The sequence below is a fragment of the Lissotriton helveticus genome, chromosome 8 (genome assembly GCF_964261635.1).
Source record: "Lissotriton helveticus chromosome 8, aLisHel1.1, whole genome shotgun sequence".
Taxonomy (NCBI): domain Eukaryota; kingdom Metazoa; phylum Chordata; class Amphibia; order Caudata; family Salamandridae; genus Lissotriton; species Lissotriton helveticus.
In genome coordinates this window covers 1722616097-1722634989 of record NC_136069.1, presented here as the reverse complement: position 1 = coordinate 1722634989, position 18893 = coordinate 1722616097, and the positions used below count along the sequence as shown (strand labels likewise).

The window sequence follows — 18893 nt, the reverse complement described above, 5'->3', positions numbered from 1 at the left end:
TTTAGATGATAAGGGTTTTTGGGCAGCACAGGCATTTTTAGGGTTTAGGGTAGGCATGGTTTTTGGGTTACATGGGAATTTTAAGGGATTAGGATGGGTATGGGTTTTTTGGGTGGTAAGGGATTTTTTAGTTTTATGGTAGGTATGGATTTTTAGGTGATATGGGCTTTTTTAGTTTTTAGGGTGTGTATGGGGTTTTTATGGGTGGCATGGCAATTTCTAGGGTTTAGGGTGGGTATGGGTTTTTGGGAGGTAAGGTATTTTTTAGGGTTGAGGGCGGGGATGGGTTTTTGGGTAGAAAGATAATTTTTAAGGTTTAGAGTGGGTGTGGATTTTTGGGGGGCAAGGGAAATTTTATGGTTTAGGTTGGGTTTGGTTTTTTTTGGTGATAAGGAATTTCTAGGGTTTAGCGTGTTTATGGGTTTTTGGGTTGTGAGGGTTGTCTTATGTTTTAGGCTGGGTATAGATTTTGGGTGGCAAGGGAACATTTAGGGTTCAGGGTGGGTATGGGTTTTTAGGTGGTAATGAATCTTTTAGGGCTTAGAGTGGGTATTTGTTTCTGGGTGGCAGTTGAATATTTTGGGTTTAGGATGGGTGTAGGTCTTTGAGTGTTAAAGGATTTTTTAGGGTTTAGGGTGGGTATGGGCTTTATGGACGGCAAGGGAATTTTAATCTTCTAAGGTGGTGTGGGATTTTTGGTGGTAAGGAATTTTGTAGGATTTACGGTGTTTATGGGGTTTATGATCTTGGGTGGGTGTGGGTTTTTGTGGGGCAAGGGCAATTTTATGGTTTAGGGTGGTAAGTGAATATTTAGGATTTAGGGTGGGCATGTTTTTTTACGTGGCAAGGGAATTATGTTTTATTGTAGGTATGGGTTTTTAGGTGATATGGGCTTTTTTTAGGTTTTAGGGTGCGTATGGGTTTTTGGGTGGCAAGGGAATTTCTAGGGTTTAGGGTGGGTATGGGCTTTTTAGGTCGCACTGGCTCTTTAAAAATGTTCGCAGGCTGCAATGGCAAGACTGGCACATGTTTTAAGGGGCTACCTAAGCGGGAAGCACGACAAATGCTGCAGGCCCATTAGTGCTGACTACGCCACTAGAGTCAAGATATTCTGGCTGAAGACGGATGATAGCCAGAAACCGGTCCTAGGATGCTTGATTCCGGTCCAGGGAAGGCATGGCTTGGCAGTTCAGGCTGGACTGTTCCCATGATCCACAGGGCCAAGACTGATTTGCATATGGCCATGTCTGAACTGGGGTGGCTTGGTGAGCACCATAACAATGGATTAAACATAGATCTGTGACTGGGGGTGAATGTTTTTCCATTGTGCAACATTTCATCCATCATCTTGTGTGTTTTGCTGCAGGCCCATTAGTGGTACAAAAAGGGGGTGGTGATGGACGGAGCATCTGAACCAATCAAACTCTCACACCTAGTCAAAAGATCTGGGTTTAATCCATCACCGTTCTTTAGCCCACTCTGCCACCCCAGTTCAGACATGGCTATATGCAAATCAGTCTGACCCTGTGCCTCATGGGAACAGTCCAGCCCGAACTGCCAAGCCATGCCTTCCCTGGACCGGAAACAAGCTTCCGAGGACCAGTTTCTGGCATTACAGCCATCTTCAGCCCGGCTTGCTTGAATCCAGTGGCAAAGTGAGCAAGGGACTCACGTCTCAGCATACCCTGCCACACTTATGGCGGCCATAAGCGGTACAAAAAGGGGGTGGTGATGGACGGAGCATCTGAACCAATCAAACACTAACACCCAGTCAACAGATCTGGGTTTAATCCATCACCGTTCTTTAGCCCACTCTGCCACCCAAGTTCAGACATGGCCATATGCAAATCAGTCTGACCCTGTGCCTCATGGGAACAGTCCAGCCCAGACTGCCAAGCCATCCCTTCCCTGGACCGGAAACAAGCTTCCGAGGACCGGTTTCTCGCATTACAGCCGTCTTCAGCCAGGCTTGCTTGAATCCAGTGGCAAAGTGAGCAAGGGAATCACGTCTGAGCATACCCTGCCACACTTATGGCGGCCAAAGTGGTACAAAAGGGGGTGGTGATGGACGGAGCATCTGAACCAATCTGCAGGGTATGCTCAGACGTCATCATTAAATTGGGAATGTTTCCTCCAAATCTTTATTCAGGATATACATTTGCTCTTGCCTTTAGCAAATTAAAATGTCTTGAACTTGGAACAAAATAAATACAAGTGGTAGGTGAATGACCACACATGTAGTGATCACACACATTGTCATAGTGTCTCGTCAGAAACGAACAGTCCACAATTTCAACCCAAACTATGAACTTGGAAAAACATCAAATACACCATACAGATGAGGTCTCCAGAATTATAGCGGGACCAGCTGCGATGCTGCTCATTCTAGGAATTCTACCTGGAGTTGAGCTCTGGTCAGACTCCCTTTCTCTGCAGATTCCCTACTTCTCTCCTTAGTTGTAAATATTTACAGCCACGTCAGTGCAGCATCTGTTTGCAGTGTCCCTATATATCTACAAGCAATACATTTCTTCACTACTCAACATTTTACATCATCTTGTTCTTCACAGGACATGCACCTCCATAACAAAAAAGTATGATTTTTTGTACAAAAGTGCCAATTAAAAAAAGGACTTCAGCTTTTGGTGGTGGAGGTGCCTGGTAATGGAGGAGAGGGGAAAGGGAAAAAGTAGTGCACGATAACAGGGGGAAGCACAAGAGGCATAGAACATCACAGAAGTACACAGGTGATAGAGAACATCATAGAGTGTGCAGAGTGAATGGATTGAAGCATGCGGATGAGAGAAGGCAGCTTGGGGAGAGAAGCACACGGAGAAGAGAAAGCACCACTGTGTGGGTGGAGAGAAGCACTCAAAAGAGACAGCTAGTAAACACATGTACTCATGGAGTGCTTAAACAAAAGAAAAGATAGCAATGAGGAGGGAGAGCAGCAGTCAGGTGAGAAAGAGCAACTAGAAAAGGGAGGAGGCGAGACGCACATAAACAAGACAGCTGGAAAACACATGCACTCTTGTGGACTGCTAAAGGAAATCATGAAAAAGAGTTCCCTTAAAGTGAGGAGTCTAAAGACACAAGTAAAGAGGTTATGCTCACGAGAGGGACAAACATAATATAAGACAAACCATCTAAACAGAAGTAGGCAAATGAGAAGGAAAATAAAGCCAATCAATGGCAACCAATGGGTGGGTTTTTATCTCACTGTAAGATCTTGGTACGCTGACAAAGTTTTGGCACAGGGCAGCACCATAAGTCTTCTTGCTGCATTGTCCTGGATAAAAAGGAAAGGGCAGAAATTAACTGTATCTTTGAGATATGGTGAATTCCTGTGCTCTTTCACAGCGCTGGCACACAAATGGCTGCCATGTGCCAATGCAGGCAGCCTTACACCATGGTGCAAGGGTGTCTGTGTTGAAATCAGGTTGTTTTTGTGGAGGAAGGGGCACTTTTTGTCACAAAAAAACCCCATATGCCACCGCTGGGGAGGCGCAGGGTTTTGAAGCATTCCCAGATTTATGCTTTGTTGTAGATCTGGGAATGTGTCAAAAACCAGGGGCGTTGAGTGGGGACACCTACAGCAAAACACATGGCCCGTCTCCCCGAGGCAGTGTGAGGCAACGCCGTATCTACGAGACGATGAAAAGCCATGCATGGTAGCTTTCTGTGGCCTTGTTGATGTAATTCAGAGGCCTGCGGCAACAGAGCATCATTAAAAGTGACGTGGGGCGCTGCAGGTCTCTTGTAAATGAGATGCTTGGTCTATGCAAACAGGCAGCTTGCTCTGTCTGGGAGCTTCCATCTAAAATTGCTTGCTCACAACAAGAACAACTGAAGTATACAGCGAAGTGAAGAAAGATAAGCTCTAATTAATCTCAGCAGCTGGTTCATACTCAACGTCCCATCCTGGTCCATTGTTATTTTGTACAACACCCCACCTACGTTTGGACCCAGCTATTGCACATCAGTCTGGACCCTGTACCAATGGGAAGAGTCTAGCATGAACGGCCAGAACATGTCCTCCTTGAAATCAAACACAAGTAACCCAGGATGGGTTTTGACTATTAGGGCTCATCAGCTGGGTATAACTTGGTTCCAGTGGCTCAGTGGGCACAGGACCTACGTCTGTGTATATCCATTTCATTTACAACATCACACTGAGGTATGCAAAAAGAATTATAGATGGAAAGCTTGAACTAATCCCAACCACTGGAAATTACTCTGGCCACATCCTTGCCCATTATTTTGCACACCGTGCTAGCTCAATTTAGACCCAGCCATTTGCAAATTAGTCATGACTATGCTGCAATGGGAACTATCGAGCCTGAACTGCCAGATCAGGTCCTCCCTGACCGGAATAAAAGGAACCAAAGACTGGTGTTGATGGTTTCAAAGTTCTTCAGCGTGGTATAGCTTGGTTCTAGGGAGGACCTGCCTTAACATTTCAAGCTGGACTTATGTATGTATGTATGTGTCTTGTAAAGCGCACTGCTGCCCTGAGGCGTCCCGGCGCTGAAGACCGCTGGGGAACCCGTCCTGGTTTTCCCTGTGAGATGGTCCCTACCGGGTAACTCCAAGGTGAAACCAGGCATCCCCGGCGTCTGTGGGGGGCCGTTGTAGAGATGAGGCAAGCTTAATGCCCAGAGTTGCCGAGTGTGATCCCTGGTTAGAGTAGGCACCGAGGTGAGAATTATCGAGTCCGTTTTGACCCTGGTCCACGACCCTGCCGAGTCGGCAATTGAACCCTGGTCCCGGGCCGTTCTCTACTTCCGGGTCTGCCGCCTCTAACCAGGGAGCCACACCACTCCACTGGAGCTGGGTGAAGTTTTCACTCAAGGTAATCCTACCTCACCTTTGTGCTATTGCATGAAGTTTATCCTTTGTGTAAAATCACTTTGTAGCACAAATGTGTGTGAGGACATCAGCATCCGACTCCTTCTACATATTGTACTGCACAATTTTTGGTAATACATTCAATGCAGTACTGCTGATTATTACACAGCTTTGGCTCTGCATCGACTTTAGTGAATCTGATTCATACTTCGCTTACTGAGAAATAACGAAGTGCCCTGTCTTATTTTGTTGAAATATTACAGGAAAAAGAAAAAAATCGACCTAAACTGAAAATGTAAAAACTGTACCTTCAAACTAGTAATTCAGCCCACACTTTCATTTCATTAGAAGGGCAGCTCTTCATATATCACAAAGAGGCTGTGCTCAGCATGGTTGTTTCCCTTATGAGGACAAGTATGAGGGTTCCAGGTGACTTCTGAAACACTTTTTACATGTTTGGTCCTATTTCCAACATTGTGCAATACATTTTAAAATAGCATATTCTGCTGTTTTAGTTGTAGGGAAAAAAAGTGTTGACTTTAGCATATGGCTGTGATCACACGACGTCAGCCTCGGTGCCCTAACTTGACTCTGGCTGCTGAGAACGTCTTAAGCAGTCAGACATATTATTTTTCCTCCGTATATGTGGGGTCACTTGAATGATGTAATGTTGCAGCCATGGCATTTTCAGTATAGTTATGCATTTGCCACAAAATCCATCATGTTCTGCATAACCTGCAGATGTTAACAAAAAATATGTTTCTACTGCAAACGGACAAAAACGACGAAACCCGAAGTGACACACTTTCCCCAGCAGTGGAAGCACTTTGCAAAGGTTCTCTAGTCTCCTTTCTGTTGCATATTGCTGCATTTGGGGTTTAAACTGGTACTAATGAGATGAAACATTTGCCCAAACAGTGTTAACCTGGGAAGTATACTATCACAAGTGTGCTGCATTATGCCGCTTAATTTGCCTTTTCTCGTCAACCCTCCCACATTCTATGATACAATTGATATGAATGATTTTGAAATGTTCAAATAAAAATAAAATGGAAACACTCAAAATTTAAATGTAAAAGTTTTTGTTTTATTTATTAAACATAGGAAATGTTGCTAATAACATTTCTAAATTGTGCCGGTGAACCTGGCGTTCTGTTAGAAAAGATAACTATGCTTAGTGTGCGGTGCACCCATTACGCTATGCGGGTGCCCTGGCTATTCTCTTTTTTTCTTTACAATATTGATCAATAATGGATAGGAATCAATGTCCCACTGCATGGGCTTCTCTTAAAAAACTGCTCTTCTTTAGGTTTCTTTTTCATTATCGGAAACGCAGAAGAAGGTTAACAGTCTCAGAAGTTCAATCTCATTCTGAGTACTGCTGAAGTTATTTATGAAGGCCTTGCGCCGCCGGTGCGTCACTTTTTCCCATGTTAAAAGTGACGCAGCGGCGGCGCAAGGCCTTCATAAATCTGCCCCTAGTGCTTTTTGCTGATGTTTGTCTGCTCACTTAACAAGGTGTTTGTGATCCATTGCAGCTGCGCTCATGCCCCAGTCGCCAACAGCCACTGACATGAGGTGTTCTTAGCCCCGCTAATTAACTGGCCCTTTGTTATGCATCAAAGGGCATTTGCACATCTTTGGCTGACCTTGGCAACGCCCTGGCTACCTTTACTTCTCTGTATGAAGACAAGAAGCTAAAGAAACAGTTAGTTTTAAATCAAACCGTGTGCACATCTAGAAATGAAATAATACATGTTTTAGGAACAGTCCGATAAGCACTAAGCAAAAAGCAGACTACAAAGTTCACATTATAGTCAAATGCCGCTCAAATATACACGTTGGCATTAGTTGCTGAAAGATAAAATAAGGCTAGCACAGATGCAATTGGATTGTTTTGAATTCGGAGGTCTGGCGTTAGATATTTGTAGCAATTCTTTTTAGGTCTCGTCCTTTACCATTCCGAAGGAATGGGAAATGGCGAGAATTCAAGTGCTCGAACTGATTGTCAAACCACCGCTTTTTTTCGTGGCGTTTTCTTCGAGTGCACGTACAGGCACGCGCTTTTGGCCCATGCACTTTCATGGCCATCTGTTCCTGTTCCTCAATGTCCCTCCCACCCTTCATTTGATCTTGCCGCGAGTTCAGGCTAATGGCCCTCCCCCTCCCCCAGCACAGAGCGCGCATCGCGGCCGCACAGCACATCAAAGGGCTTCTCCCAGCGTGTGCTGTGCAGCTTCTCCTCCCCTAATTATGTGGCCGGCCGTACTTGTGTTTCCTGGCCGCTTCCCGGCCGCTCTTGTATTTAATTAGCAGCAGCAGCATTTCTCCTGCGCCAGGCCACATCAAAGGCTCTGTGCCACTTTCACCCACACAGCAACACTTACAGACACGCAACGCCACTCACACCCACGCAAGCCCACTATCATCCACGCAACACCACACTCACCCACGCAACGCCACTCACCCAAGCAACACCACTCACACACGCAACCCCACTCATCCACGCAACCCCACTCATCCACGCAACACCACTCATCTAAGCAACCCCACTCATCCACGCAACGCCACTCATCCACGCAACGCCACTCATCCACGCAACGCCACTCACACATGCAACGCCACTCACCCACGCAACACCACTCACCCACGCAACCCCACTCATCCACGCAACGCAACTCATCCACGCAACGCCACTCATCCACGCAACGCCACTCACACATGCAACGCCACTCACCCACGCAACACCACTCACCCACGCAACACCACTCACCCACGCAACGCCACTCACACACGCAACGCCACTCACCCACGCAACACCACTCACTCACGCAACGCCACTCACCCACGCAATGCCACTCACACACGCAACGCCACTCACACACGCAACGCCACTCACACACGCAACACCACTCACACACGCAACGCCACTCACACACGCAACGCCACTCACACACGCAACGCCACTCACACACGCAACGCCACTTACACACGCAACGCCACTCACACACGCAACGCCACTCACGCACGCAACGCCACTCACACACGCAACGCCTCTCACACACCCAACGCGACTCACACGCGCAACGCCACTCACACGCGCAACGGCACTCACACGCGCAACGCCACTCACAACCGCAACGCCACTCACATGCGCAACGCCACTCAGACGCGCAACGCCACTCACACGCGCAACGCCACTCACACACGCAACGCCACTCACACGCGCAACGCCACTCACATGCGCAACGCCACTCACACGTGCAACGCCACTCACACACGCAACGCCACTCACACGCGCAACGCCACTCACACACGTAACGCCACTCACACGCGCAACGTCACTCACGCGCGCAACGCCACTCACACGTGCAACGCCACTCACACGCGCAACGCCACTCACACGCGCAACGCCACTCACACGCGCAACGCCACTCACACGCGCAATGCCACTCACACGCGCAACGCCACTGACACGCGCAACGCTACTCACACGCAACGCCACTCACACGCCAACTCCACTCACACGCGCAACTCCACTCACACGCGCAACGCCACTCACACGCGCAAGGCCACTCACACGTGCAACGCCACTCACACACGCAACGCCACTCACACGCGCAACGCCACTCACACGCGCAACGCCACTCACACGCGCAACGCCACTCACACTCGCAACGCCACTCACACGCGCAACACCACTCACACGCGCAACGCCACTCACACACGCAACGCCACTCACACGCGCAATGCCACTCACACGCGCAATGCCACTCACACGCGCAACGCCACTCACACGCGCAACGCCACTCACACGCGCAACGCCACTCACATGCGCAACGCTACTCACACGCGCAACGCCACTCACACGCTCAACGCCACTCGCAACACCACTCACACACGCAATGCCACTCACACATGCAACGCCACTCACACACGCAACGCCACTGACACACGCAACGCCACTGACACATGCAACGCCACTGACACACGCAGCGCCATTCACACACGCAACGCCACTCACACACGCAACGCCACTCACACAGGCAACGCCACTCACACAGGCAACGCCACTCACACACGCAATGCCACTCACACACGCAACGCCACTCACACACGCAACGCCACTCACACACGCAACGCCACTCACACATGCAACGCCACTCACACATTGTGGTTGCAGATTGTGGGTGCAGATTGTGGGTGCAGATTCAGAGAAAACTCAGCAGCACCACCACCATTGCAATGCAATAGGTCTCGTTTTAACGCAAATTTAAGCTACAGGCCTTGTAAATGGCAAAGCCTTTTATTTATGCTCCAAAAACCAGAACGCAAAAATAAAGGGCATAATCATTTACAATGCTAATAGTTCAGACTCGCGTTATTGCGAGACCTATTGAATTTTCAATGCTTGTTTAAATATAAAATGCAATATTCTGCTTAAGATTTAGCTTTTCTGAGTGAGGTTCAAATTAGACTGGGCTCAGTAAATATTTTTTCGAATTGAAAATTAAAGGATCCATTCACAATATATAGGTCTAATATTAGCAGTTTCTATGCTTTGCAGTCGAAGTAATTATCTGGTGGTACAGGTTTCAGACATTTACTTTTTATTTCAATGCGATAGGAAGGAATCATGAATTTTTGATTAATGCAACATTTCCAGAACTGTACGAATTTGTGCGTGTAATTTAAATTTAACCCAGACCAACCCGAAAGTTTGCAGAATGGAGCCATATGCAATTTGCTTTAGCAAAGAAACAGTCCACATAAGTCACCTACCAGCTACAGTGTTTCCTGATGGTATTTCTTGATGAAGGCCTTTTGTGCGAAGGAGGTGTAAGAAACACTATAGGCATCTATAATGTGCAGTAAACGGTCTCCTAACAGGTTAAGGAAAGCAAGAAAATAACCCCAAGAGTTTCAGTTCGGACGGCCTCGATTTCTATCATTGAGCTCTAACTTCAATAATCTGCAAACTGCATCGAAAGAGTACACTGCATAATTATAAAGTGACTTTCCAAGGATTGTGCTATATCATCTTGAACTCGAAAATGATGCATTTTGCATTTTAATCGCATGGGTGAAATCAGCTGCAGGTTTTGTTTGTGCACCTGACTCCCTTCTTGGCTGCTGTCAGCCCCATGCTGAACCTCCTCTCTGTTGGAAGGTGTGTGGGCAGCAGCATCTACCCCCATTCGGAGAGACTAATCAACTCCAAGGGCTTTCAGCACCCTGATCTGCAGTCCTGTGTTCTTTGGCGTGCACAAGTGCGCATTTACTTGTCTGCAGCTGCCCATTCTAAAGTTCTGTCCAGAGTTTTCTCTCAAGGCAAATTCCGACATCTCCAACGGATGCACTGCGACAAGGGATCTACTTTCCTTGCAGCAAAACACATCGCAGCAAATTCAAAGTTGGCTTCATATTTTGGTGCAAAATTGTTTTATCTTTCTGTGCTTTCATGTTTATGTCACATGCACTACCTGTAAAGCAGGGGCTGTTTAAAATACACTATTGTAAACGCAGTCATTATTCCAATAGGGTGCTCATAATCAGATGCATCCTAACGTCTCACATATACTTTTAAGAAATGATGAGTTCAATGCCAAAATATATATTGAAGGAGAATACTAGTTAAGGATTAAAGAGAATGACCATACTATACCACTTTCTTTGACATAGATATGCCTTTTCCTAAATATTTGTATTGTTGCCACATCCATGAGTACTGATAAGACGATGAGGTGCGTCATTTCATAAATAGGGATACGGTCATATGTTGGAAATGTAAAACAATAGCATTCAATTAAATGTGCATTTCTTAGCTTTTCAAAGAAAATAGCTGCAAAAAATAAAAGTGCAAAGCCAGTAACCTCATATAATTAATGTTTTTCTTCTTTAAAAAAGGTTACATGAAATTAAAAAGGACATTGCATTCAGGTATTATGCTTTCTGGTGGGTTTGTTCTTTCAAAATCTTTATCCTCTGTTGCTAGATGGGATTCAAGTGTGTTTAATATGTTAAGTGTGTTTAAGGCTGCAGTACCGCCTCCTGTCTACAGGGGCAGAGCGAGCAGAAAAAGAAACACACACAGTGAAACACAGGTCCCCATAAGGCAAATTTTTAAAAAGTTGTAAAAATTGACATATGTTTCTGAAGTCATTTCTAACCATTTAGAAGACTTTACCTTGTGGGGACTTGGGTTCAGGTCCCCACAGTGCAATCAAGTCCCCACAGCGTGAATGTGTTATCATACTCAAGTCCCCACAAGGATAGTAACACAAACCCACACACACACACTTGAGGTTTCTCTCTCACACACACACACACACACTTGGGGGTAGATTTATGAAGGCCTTGCGCCGCCGGTGCGTCACTTTTAACATGGGAAAAAGTGACGCACCGGCGGCGCAAGGCCTTCATAAATAAGGCCCTAGATGTTTCTCTCACACATACACACACATTTGATGTTTCTCTAAAACACACACACACACACACACACACACACACACACACACTTGAGGTTTCTCTCACACACACACACACACACTTGAGGTTTCTCTCTCACACACACACACACACACTTGAGGTTTCTCTCAAACACACACACACTTGAGGTTTCTCTCTCACACACACACACACACTTGAGGTTTCTCTCTCACACACACATGCACACTTGAGGTTTCTCTCTCTCACACACACACACTTGAGGTTTCTCTCACACACACACACACTTGAGGTTTCTCTCTCACACACACACACACACTTGAGGTTTCTCTCACACACACACACACACACACACACACACACACACACACACTTGAGGTTTCTCTCACACACACACACACACACTTGAGGTTTCTCTCTCACACACACACACACACTTGAGGTTTCTCTCACACACACACACACACACTTGAGGTTTCTCTCTCACACACACACACACACACTTGAGGTTTCTCTCAAACACACACACACTTGAGGTTTCTCTCTCACACACACACACACACTTGAGGTTTCTCTCTCACACACACATGCACACTTGAGGTTTCTCTCTCTCACACACACACACTTGAGGTTTCTCTCACACACACACACACTTGAGGTTTTTCTCACACATACACACATTTGATGTTTCCCTAAAACACACACACACACACTTGAGGTTTCTCTCACACACACACACACACCCTTGAGGTTTCTCTCTCACACACACTTGAGGTTTCTCTCTCTCACACACACACACACACACACTTGAGGTTTTTCTCACACACACACACACACACTTGAGGTTTCTCTCACACACACACATACACTTGAGGTTTCTCTCTCACACACACACACACCTGCAGACACGCACACAATGTGTCTTTGTTTGGCATCCTTGTCTGAACACCTTCCCTCTGAATGTCTTCTAGTCATGCTGGTGCCCCAGAATATGTAGTTACTGCAGCAAAAAATACAGTTACCGATACCAACTGGTCACAAGATACAGAACCCTGCATTTTGAGATAACCTTGGATGCTAGCCACAAGTTCCCAGTGACCTCATTTCCAAAGATGAATTTATATGTGACACAAGTTGGAGCATCTGAACTATGTCCGACACAAACAACAGACAGCTGAACGCCTGTGTGCTGGTTTGTCTGTAGAAAAATGTAACTTTATCCAGGAAGCTCTGGTAGAATACTGGAGAAAGACAGGGATATGACATTACACTAACAATGAGAATGTATAAAGCACAGAATGCAAACAGCAGTACTTGTTGGCACTAACTCGTGTGTTAATTGTTTCCAGCTCAAACTGACCATATTATGAAGCTGCATTAATGAAAAAAATTAAACCTTTTTAGGATTGAAATTTAGGCGCATGACCCTCTGAACTATTTGAGCAGGATTGGAATTGGCGACTTCTGCAGTGGATTAACTCGCTGAGCTATATTGTTAGCATACAGCTCAGTGACGCACATCTTACTCCCTACATCACGCAGATTAACCCTATACACTTCTGGATGCCAATACACACAAACTTCTCAGGGAGGATTCTGCATACCCCTCCACTATCATGAAACAAGATGTTAGAAAGGCGATCCCGGGGGAGGCAGAAGATGTCTGACTGACCACCCCTAGGTCCACCTCTCCGTCAAGAAGTAGCCGAGCGTTACCGAGAGGCCTCCTGAGTGAGGGTCCTCTCCTAGGATCGTACAGCAGAGTAATCACAACACTACAAATGGACACCACACCAGAGGTTAAGTTCTTAAGCTTTATCAGGAATAAAGGTTGCTGGGTCTCAGCGATATGTATCAGCAGATCGGGGGATCTGTAGAGTCTCGTAAAAGGGACAGGGTAGCGGGACAGTCTCGATAGGGGTGCAGGAAGGGATACCCTGTGCACAGCTCTCAATCCTCGAGCCAGGGGTTCCGAGAGGTCGAGCCGCGGCAGCGCCAGCAGGACTCGACAGGTGGTCGGTAACGGAGAGGAGGCCGCGGCAGCGCCAGCAGGCTCTCAAGATGGTTTGGCAAAGGTGGGCCGCGGCAGCACCAGCAGGCTCTCAAGATGGTTCGGCAAAAGTGGGCCGCGGCAGCGCCAGCAGGCTCTCAGGGTAGCTTCGGGTTACAGGAAGGATGAGTTCTTCTGGTGTCGGCCGTGACAGCGTCAGCAGGGCTTTCCAGTCCAGGATACAACTGGCGTCCTACTCCGGGGCTGGCCAAGATATAGGGCTGGAGTCCTTTGATGTCCGGACCGTCGCGCCTGGGGGCCAGAGGGGCCGGGAAGATGGTGTCCAGACACCCAGCAGGGTGGTGGAGCCAGTGCCCAGGGAGGCTGGAGGGCGATCGATACCAGGCGTCCGGGGATGGCTGGGGGACCATCGAAACTCCCCTTCCTCCGGGATCTGTTGAATGGCCACTCAACCACCTGGGTGGATCTTGGTGCCTCGATGTCGGGGCTTCGCTGGGGCCTGGGCCGGGGCCGAGGCCATGTGTTCGTGACGTGGTGGCCCCAAGATGGAGTCGGGCGAGGCCTCGTGCTCGGGATGTGATGGGCCCACGATGGAGTCAGGCCGGTGTGGTGGTCCGGGATGGTAACCGGACCGGTAGTGTTGGGGCGTGCAGGTTCGGGCGAAAGGGGCCGCCCGAGGCTCGGTGGAGGCCCAATGTCGTCCTGGGCCCGCCATGCGGGAGGGGTAGGACCACGCCATGAGGCCGGGTCCAACACAAGATCTGTTTGGTACGTCAATGAGTAGACCGGAAGAGGTCTGCTATGACGTTTCTCCTATGTTTATTCATTTCTCTGGTAGCAACATGTGTACATATGACGCATATGTACTGACAGCTTAAAAACTGTCACTGGCTCCATCCTACATCCAGGGACAGCTTTAGCATCCGAGGCGTCTTGTGCGACACCTCCTTTAGGCGTCCCCCACCCCATGGCCTCCTTCTCCACAGATTCCCTCACTGCCACCCCCCGACAGTGCCACTCATTTCACAACAGCCCCTCCCACAAGTATTGTATAGTGCTACTCATAACAAGCCTACGGCTTTAGAGCACTTTACAGCACGCAACACGTTCTACCGAGGCAATAACCCGCAGGTCTGGGAATCATTCTATATAAACCACAGGTGTGGACATCATTCTATATAAACCGCAGGTGTGGACATCATTCTATATAAACCGTAGGTGTGGACATCATTCTATATAAACCGCAGGTGTGGACATTCTATATAAACCGTAGGTGTGGACATCATTCTATATAAACCGCAGGTGTGGACATCATTCTATATAAACCGCAGGTGTGGACATCATTCTATATAAACCGCAGGTGTGGACATCATTCTATATAAACCGCAGGTGTGGACATCATTCTATATAAACCGCAGGTGTGGACATCATTCTATATAACCCGCAGGTGTGGACATCATTCTATATAAACCGCAGGTGTGGACATCATTCTATATAACCCGCAGGTGTGGACATCATTCTATATAAACCGCAGGTGTGGACATCATTCTATATAAACCGCAGGTGTGGACATCATTCTATATAAACCGCAGGTGTGGAAATCATTCTATATAACCCGCAGGTGTGGACATAATTCTATATAAACCGCAGGTGTGGACATCATTCTATATAACCCGCAGGTGTGGACATCATTCTATATAAACCGTAGGTGTGGACATCATTCTATATAAACCGCAGGTGTGGACATCATTCAATATAACCCGCAGGTGTGGACATCATTCTATATAAACCGCAGGTGTGGACATCATTCTATATAACCCGCAGGTGTGGACATCATTCTATATAACCCGCAGGTGTGGACATCATTCTATATAAACCGCAGGTGTGGACATCATTCTATATAAACCGCAGGTGTGGACATCATTCTATGTAAACCGCAGGTGTGGAAATCATTCTATATAACCCGCATGTGTGGACATCATTCTATATAAACCGCAGGTGTGGACATCATTCTATATAACCCGCAGGTGTGGACATCATTCTATATAAACCGCAGGTGTGGACATCATTCTATATGAACCGCAGGTGTGGACATCATTCTATATAACCAGCAGGTGAACCGTAGGTGTGGACATCATTCTATATAAACCGTAGGTGTGGACATCATTCTATATAAACCGTAGGTGTGGACATCATTCTATATAAACCGTAGGTGTGGACATCATTCTATATAAACCGCAGGTGTGGAAATCATTCTATATAAACCGCAGGTGTGGACATCATTCTATATGAGATGTAACACGTCTAGCATTAATTACCGCCCTGTGATCAGCCTGTACACCTTTTTACCGTAATTAATGTAAATCAATATTTTCACCCAAAGGCCAACTCCATTTCCAAAATCTACCTAACCGCACAAAGACAGCATTTACATAATAAAACAATTATAAGGCACGCTGTCCGTCGGTTTTCTTTCCCTTTTTTATTCAAATTCAGTGCTCTGTGCATGGTGAGACCCTTTTTTACCTCTCAAATGACCCAGGGACTCTGGCTGCCATACGCGGAAAGATGTCGACGTTCAAAGAGGAAGCGCAGAGAGAAACGGTCTTCCTGGGTAAAGATGCCCTGGCTTGTAGATACGGTGAGGGGGACCGTCCTGGCAAAACGCTGGCCAAATTGCTTCAGAAGCCCCGTGCCTCATCCTACATCTCTAACCTTCTTGACTCTGAAGGCCGGGATTGCTCCTCCACCCTAGAACTTCTTAAAACCATGGTTGATTTCTTCGCCCGTCTCTACTCCACTTCACAGACAGCAAAACCTCCAGACCGCTAATCTTATTTCAAGGCCCTCAGATTAGTATGGCTTTCAGATGCACTGCTGGAGTTGCTGGACTCCCCCATCACTGCAGAAGAATAAACAGGCAATCTCCAGTCTCCCCCCAGACAGAGCCCCTGGTCTGGGTGGGCTATCTGTTGCTTTCTGCAAAGAATATTCTTCAATGTTAGTTCCCAAACTCCTAGATGTCTAGCAAGACACCCTAGAGGTGGGCTCTCTCCCTCCAACGATGCGGGAGGTGGTCATCTTTACTCTCCGTGAATCCGGCAAACCAGCTAACTAATGCGACTCTTATCAACCCCTGTCGCTCATTAACATGGACAATAATATATTTGCCACAGTGGTGGCGAATCGGTTGCAACTTTTGCTCCGAGTCATGATCAGACCGGACCAATCTGGTTTTCTCCCAGGTAGATCCACAGCCCACAACCTTAGAACCATGTTTGCAGTCATGCACTACTTGCGCTCTAGCACCCCGGCAGTGGCCGCCCTGCTTGATGCCACAAAAGCTTTGGCACATTGGAATGGGACTACCTATTCCCGCTGCTGCATCGATTGAGCCTAGGCCTTAACTTTATTGTACAGATTTGTCTTCTCTACACCCGGCCCACCGCCCAAGTGCGTCTCAGCAGGCATCTATCCAACCCTATCCTAGTGAGCAGGGGTACGCGGTGTGATGACCAGGGCAGAGATGCCGGACATTAGGACCCTGTGGGTCACAGGGCGGTGACCAGGTCACCGGACACCACTTCCTGTGGGTGGACAGGAAAAGGGCATTAGGCTGCAGGATGAGGACGAGGACAGATGTGTGATGGCAGACTGAGAAGCAATTGTAATAAAGAAGAATCTGTTCACATACCCCATCGTGTCCAGAGTGATTATTGATCGTCGGGGATCTGACAACTGGCGACGAGGGTGGGATGTGAACAGACAGCGGAGCTACGTGCAACATCATGTGTGCCTCTGAATATGACAAGATGAAGAAGAAGCCGCCGCTACAACCATCAAGTGTAAGAGTATTCACATGGGGCGCACAACATCCTGTAACAAACATGGGAAAGTTCACGGACACCATGACACACAACGGCAAAACTGTCGTAGAAGAAATACACGTGTTACGAGGAGACATTCCAGCACCATGCCTACTAAGCAACGTAACAGCAAAAATAATGGGACTACTGAAAATGATGTATCACATGTCGGAAAAAGAGAGCATACTACAGGAGTACCCGAAGCTAACAGACGGCCTAGGGAAACTTGAAGGAAAGCAAATAACACTACACATAAACGAGGCTGTCAGGCCAGTTGCACAGCACCACCGAAGGGTGCCAATACATTTACAACCCCAAGTAGAGGAGGAAATAAAGGCGCTACTGGCCCAAGACATCATCGAGCCGGCAGAAGGACCAACGCCATGGGTGTCCCCAATAGTGGCTGTACCAAAGAAAGACACTACACAGATAAGGATCTGTGTGGACATGAGAATACCGAATACAGCCATCGAGAGAGAAAGGCACCCAGGGCCACATCTGGATGACATGATAAGCTGCCTGACAGGGATGAGAAAATTTTCAAAACTAGACCTGTGCAAGGGATATCACCAACTGGAACTAGATGAGCAATCAAGATACATAACGACCTTCTCAACGCACCTTGGACTGTTTCGGTACAAAAGACTGAGTTTTGGAATATCCTCAGCAGCAGAAATATTCCAAGAAACCATCAGGCAGATAATAAGACCGATAACGAACAGTCTAAATTACAGCGACGACATCCTGGTTTTTGGGAAGTCGGACGGGGAGCATGACACGGCACTGAGGGCAGTATGTTCACGGCTGGTAGAGGTGGGCCTGACAGTAAACGAGAAGAAATGCGAGCTGGGGAGAGAAGAACTGGTGTTCTTTGGACACATATTTTCACAAAAAGGAATGAGACCTGACAAGAGTAAAATTGACACGCTCGAAAAAGCGAGTGAACCTAAAGATGTTGCTGACGTGCGCTCGTTCCTTGGCCTTGCCAGCTACTGCGCGAGGTACATAAAGGACTTTGCAACGGTGAGCGCACCCTTGAGAGAACTGACAAAACAAGGGCAGCCATTTGAATGGACCACAGAGTGCACAAAAGCGTTTGAAGAGATAAGAGCGTCAGTGACAGCAGTTGACCACTTAGCATATTTTGACCCGAACTTATGCACAGAACTAACAGTAGACGCCAGCCCAGTAGGTTTGGGTGCAATACTAGCACAACACAAACCAGGAAAAGAGTCACCTCGACAAGTAGTAGCATACGGAAGCAAAAGCTTGTCAGATGTTGAGAGAGCCTACTCTCAACCAGAGAAAGAGAGCCTGGCAGTGGTATGGGCATGTGAGCACTACCACATGTTCATATATGGAAAACCGTTCACAATAGTGACAGACCACCAAGCGCTAGTGACCATCTATGGCAACCCAAAAGCGAAAATACCGCCGAGAATAGAAAGGTGGGGAATAAGGTTGATGGACTACAACTTTAAGATAATACACAAGCCAGGCAAAGATCAAAATCCAGCAGACTATATGTCGCGACACCCGCTCCCGCACCGGAGCAATAGCACCACAATGGCAGAAGAATACCTCAACTTCATAGTGAAACAAAGCACCCCAGCGTCAATAACAAGTGAAGAACTGGAACTGGAGACAAAAAGAGATCCGACAATGAAGACAATAGGAACAATAGTGAGGCTACAAAGATGGAGACATATTAATAACAACAC

At 47.3% G+C, this 18893-nt stretch overlaps 1 protein-coding gene across 1 annotated transcript in view; it reads left to right on the top strand.

The window, feature by feature from the left end:
- Nucleotides 1-17094: 17094 nt before the first annotated feature.
- The window catches only part of LOC144774152 (TRPM8 channel-associated factor 2-like), a 63246-nt gene continuing 61447 nt past the window's right edge, over nucleotides 17095-18893 (top strand). Inside the window, exon 1 of the mRNA XM_078659169.1 lies at nucleotides 17095-17997. Within this exon, the coding sequence (XP_078515295.1) occupies nucleotides 17095-17997 (903 nt within the window). The remainder of the gene's footprint in view (nucleotides 17998-18893) is intronic.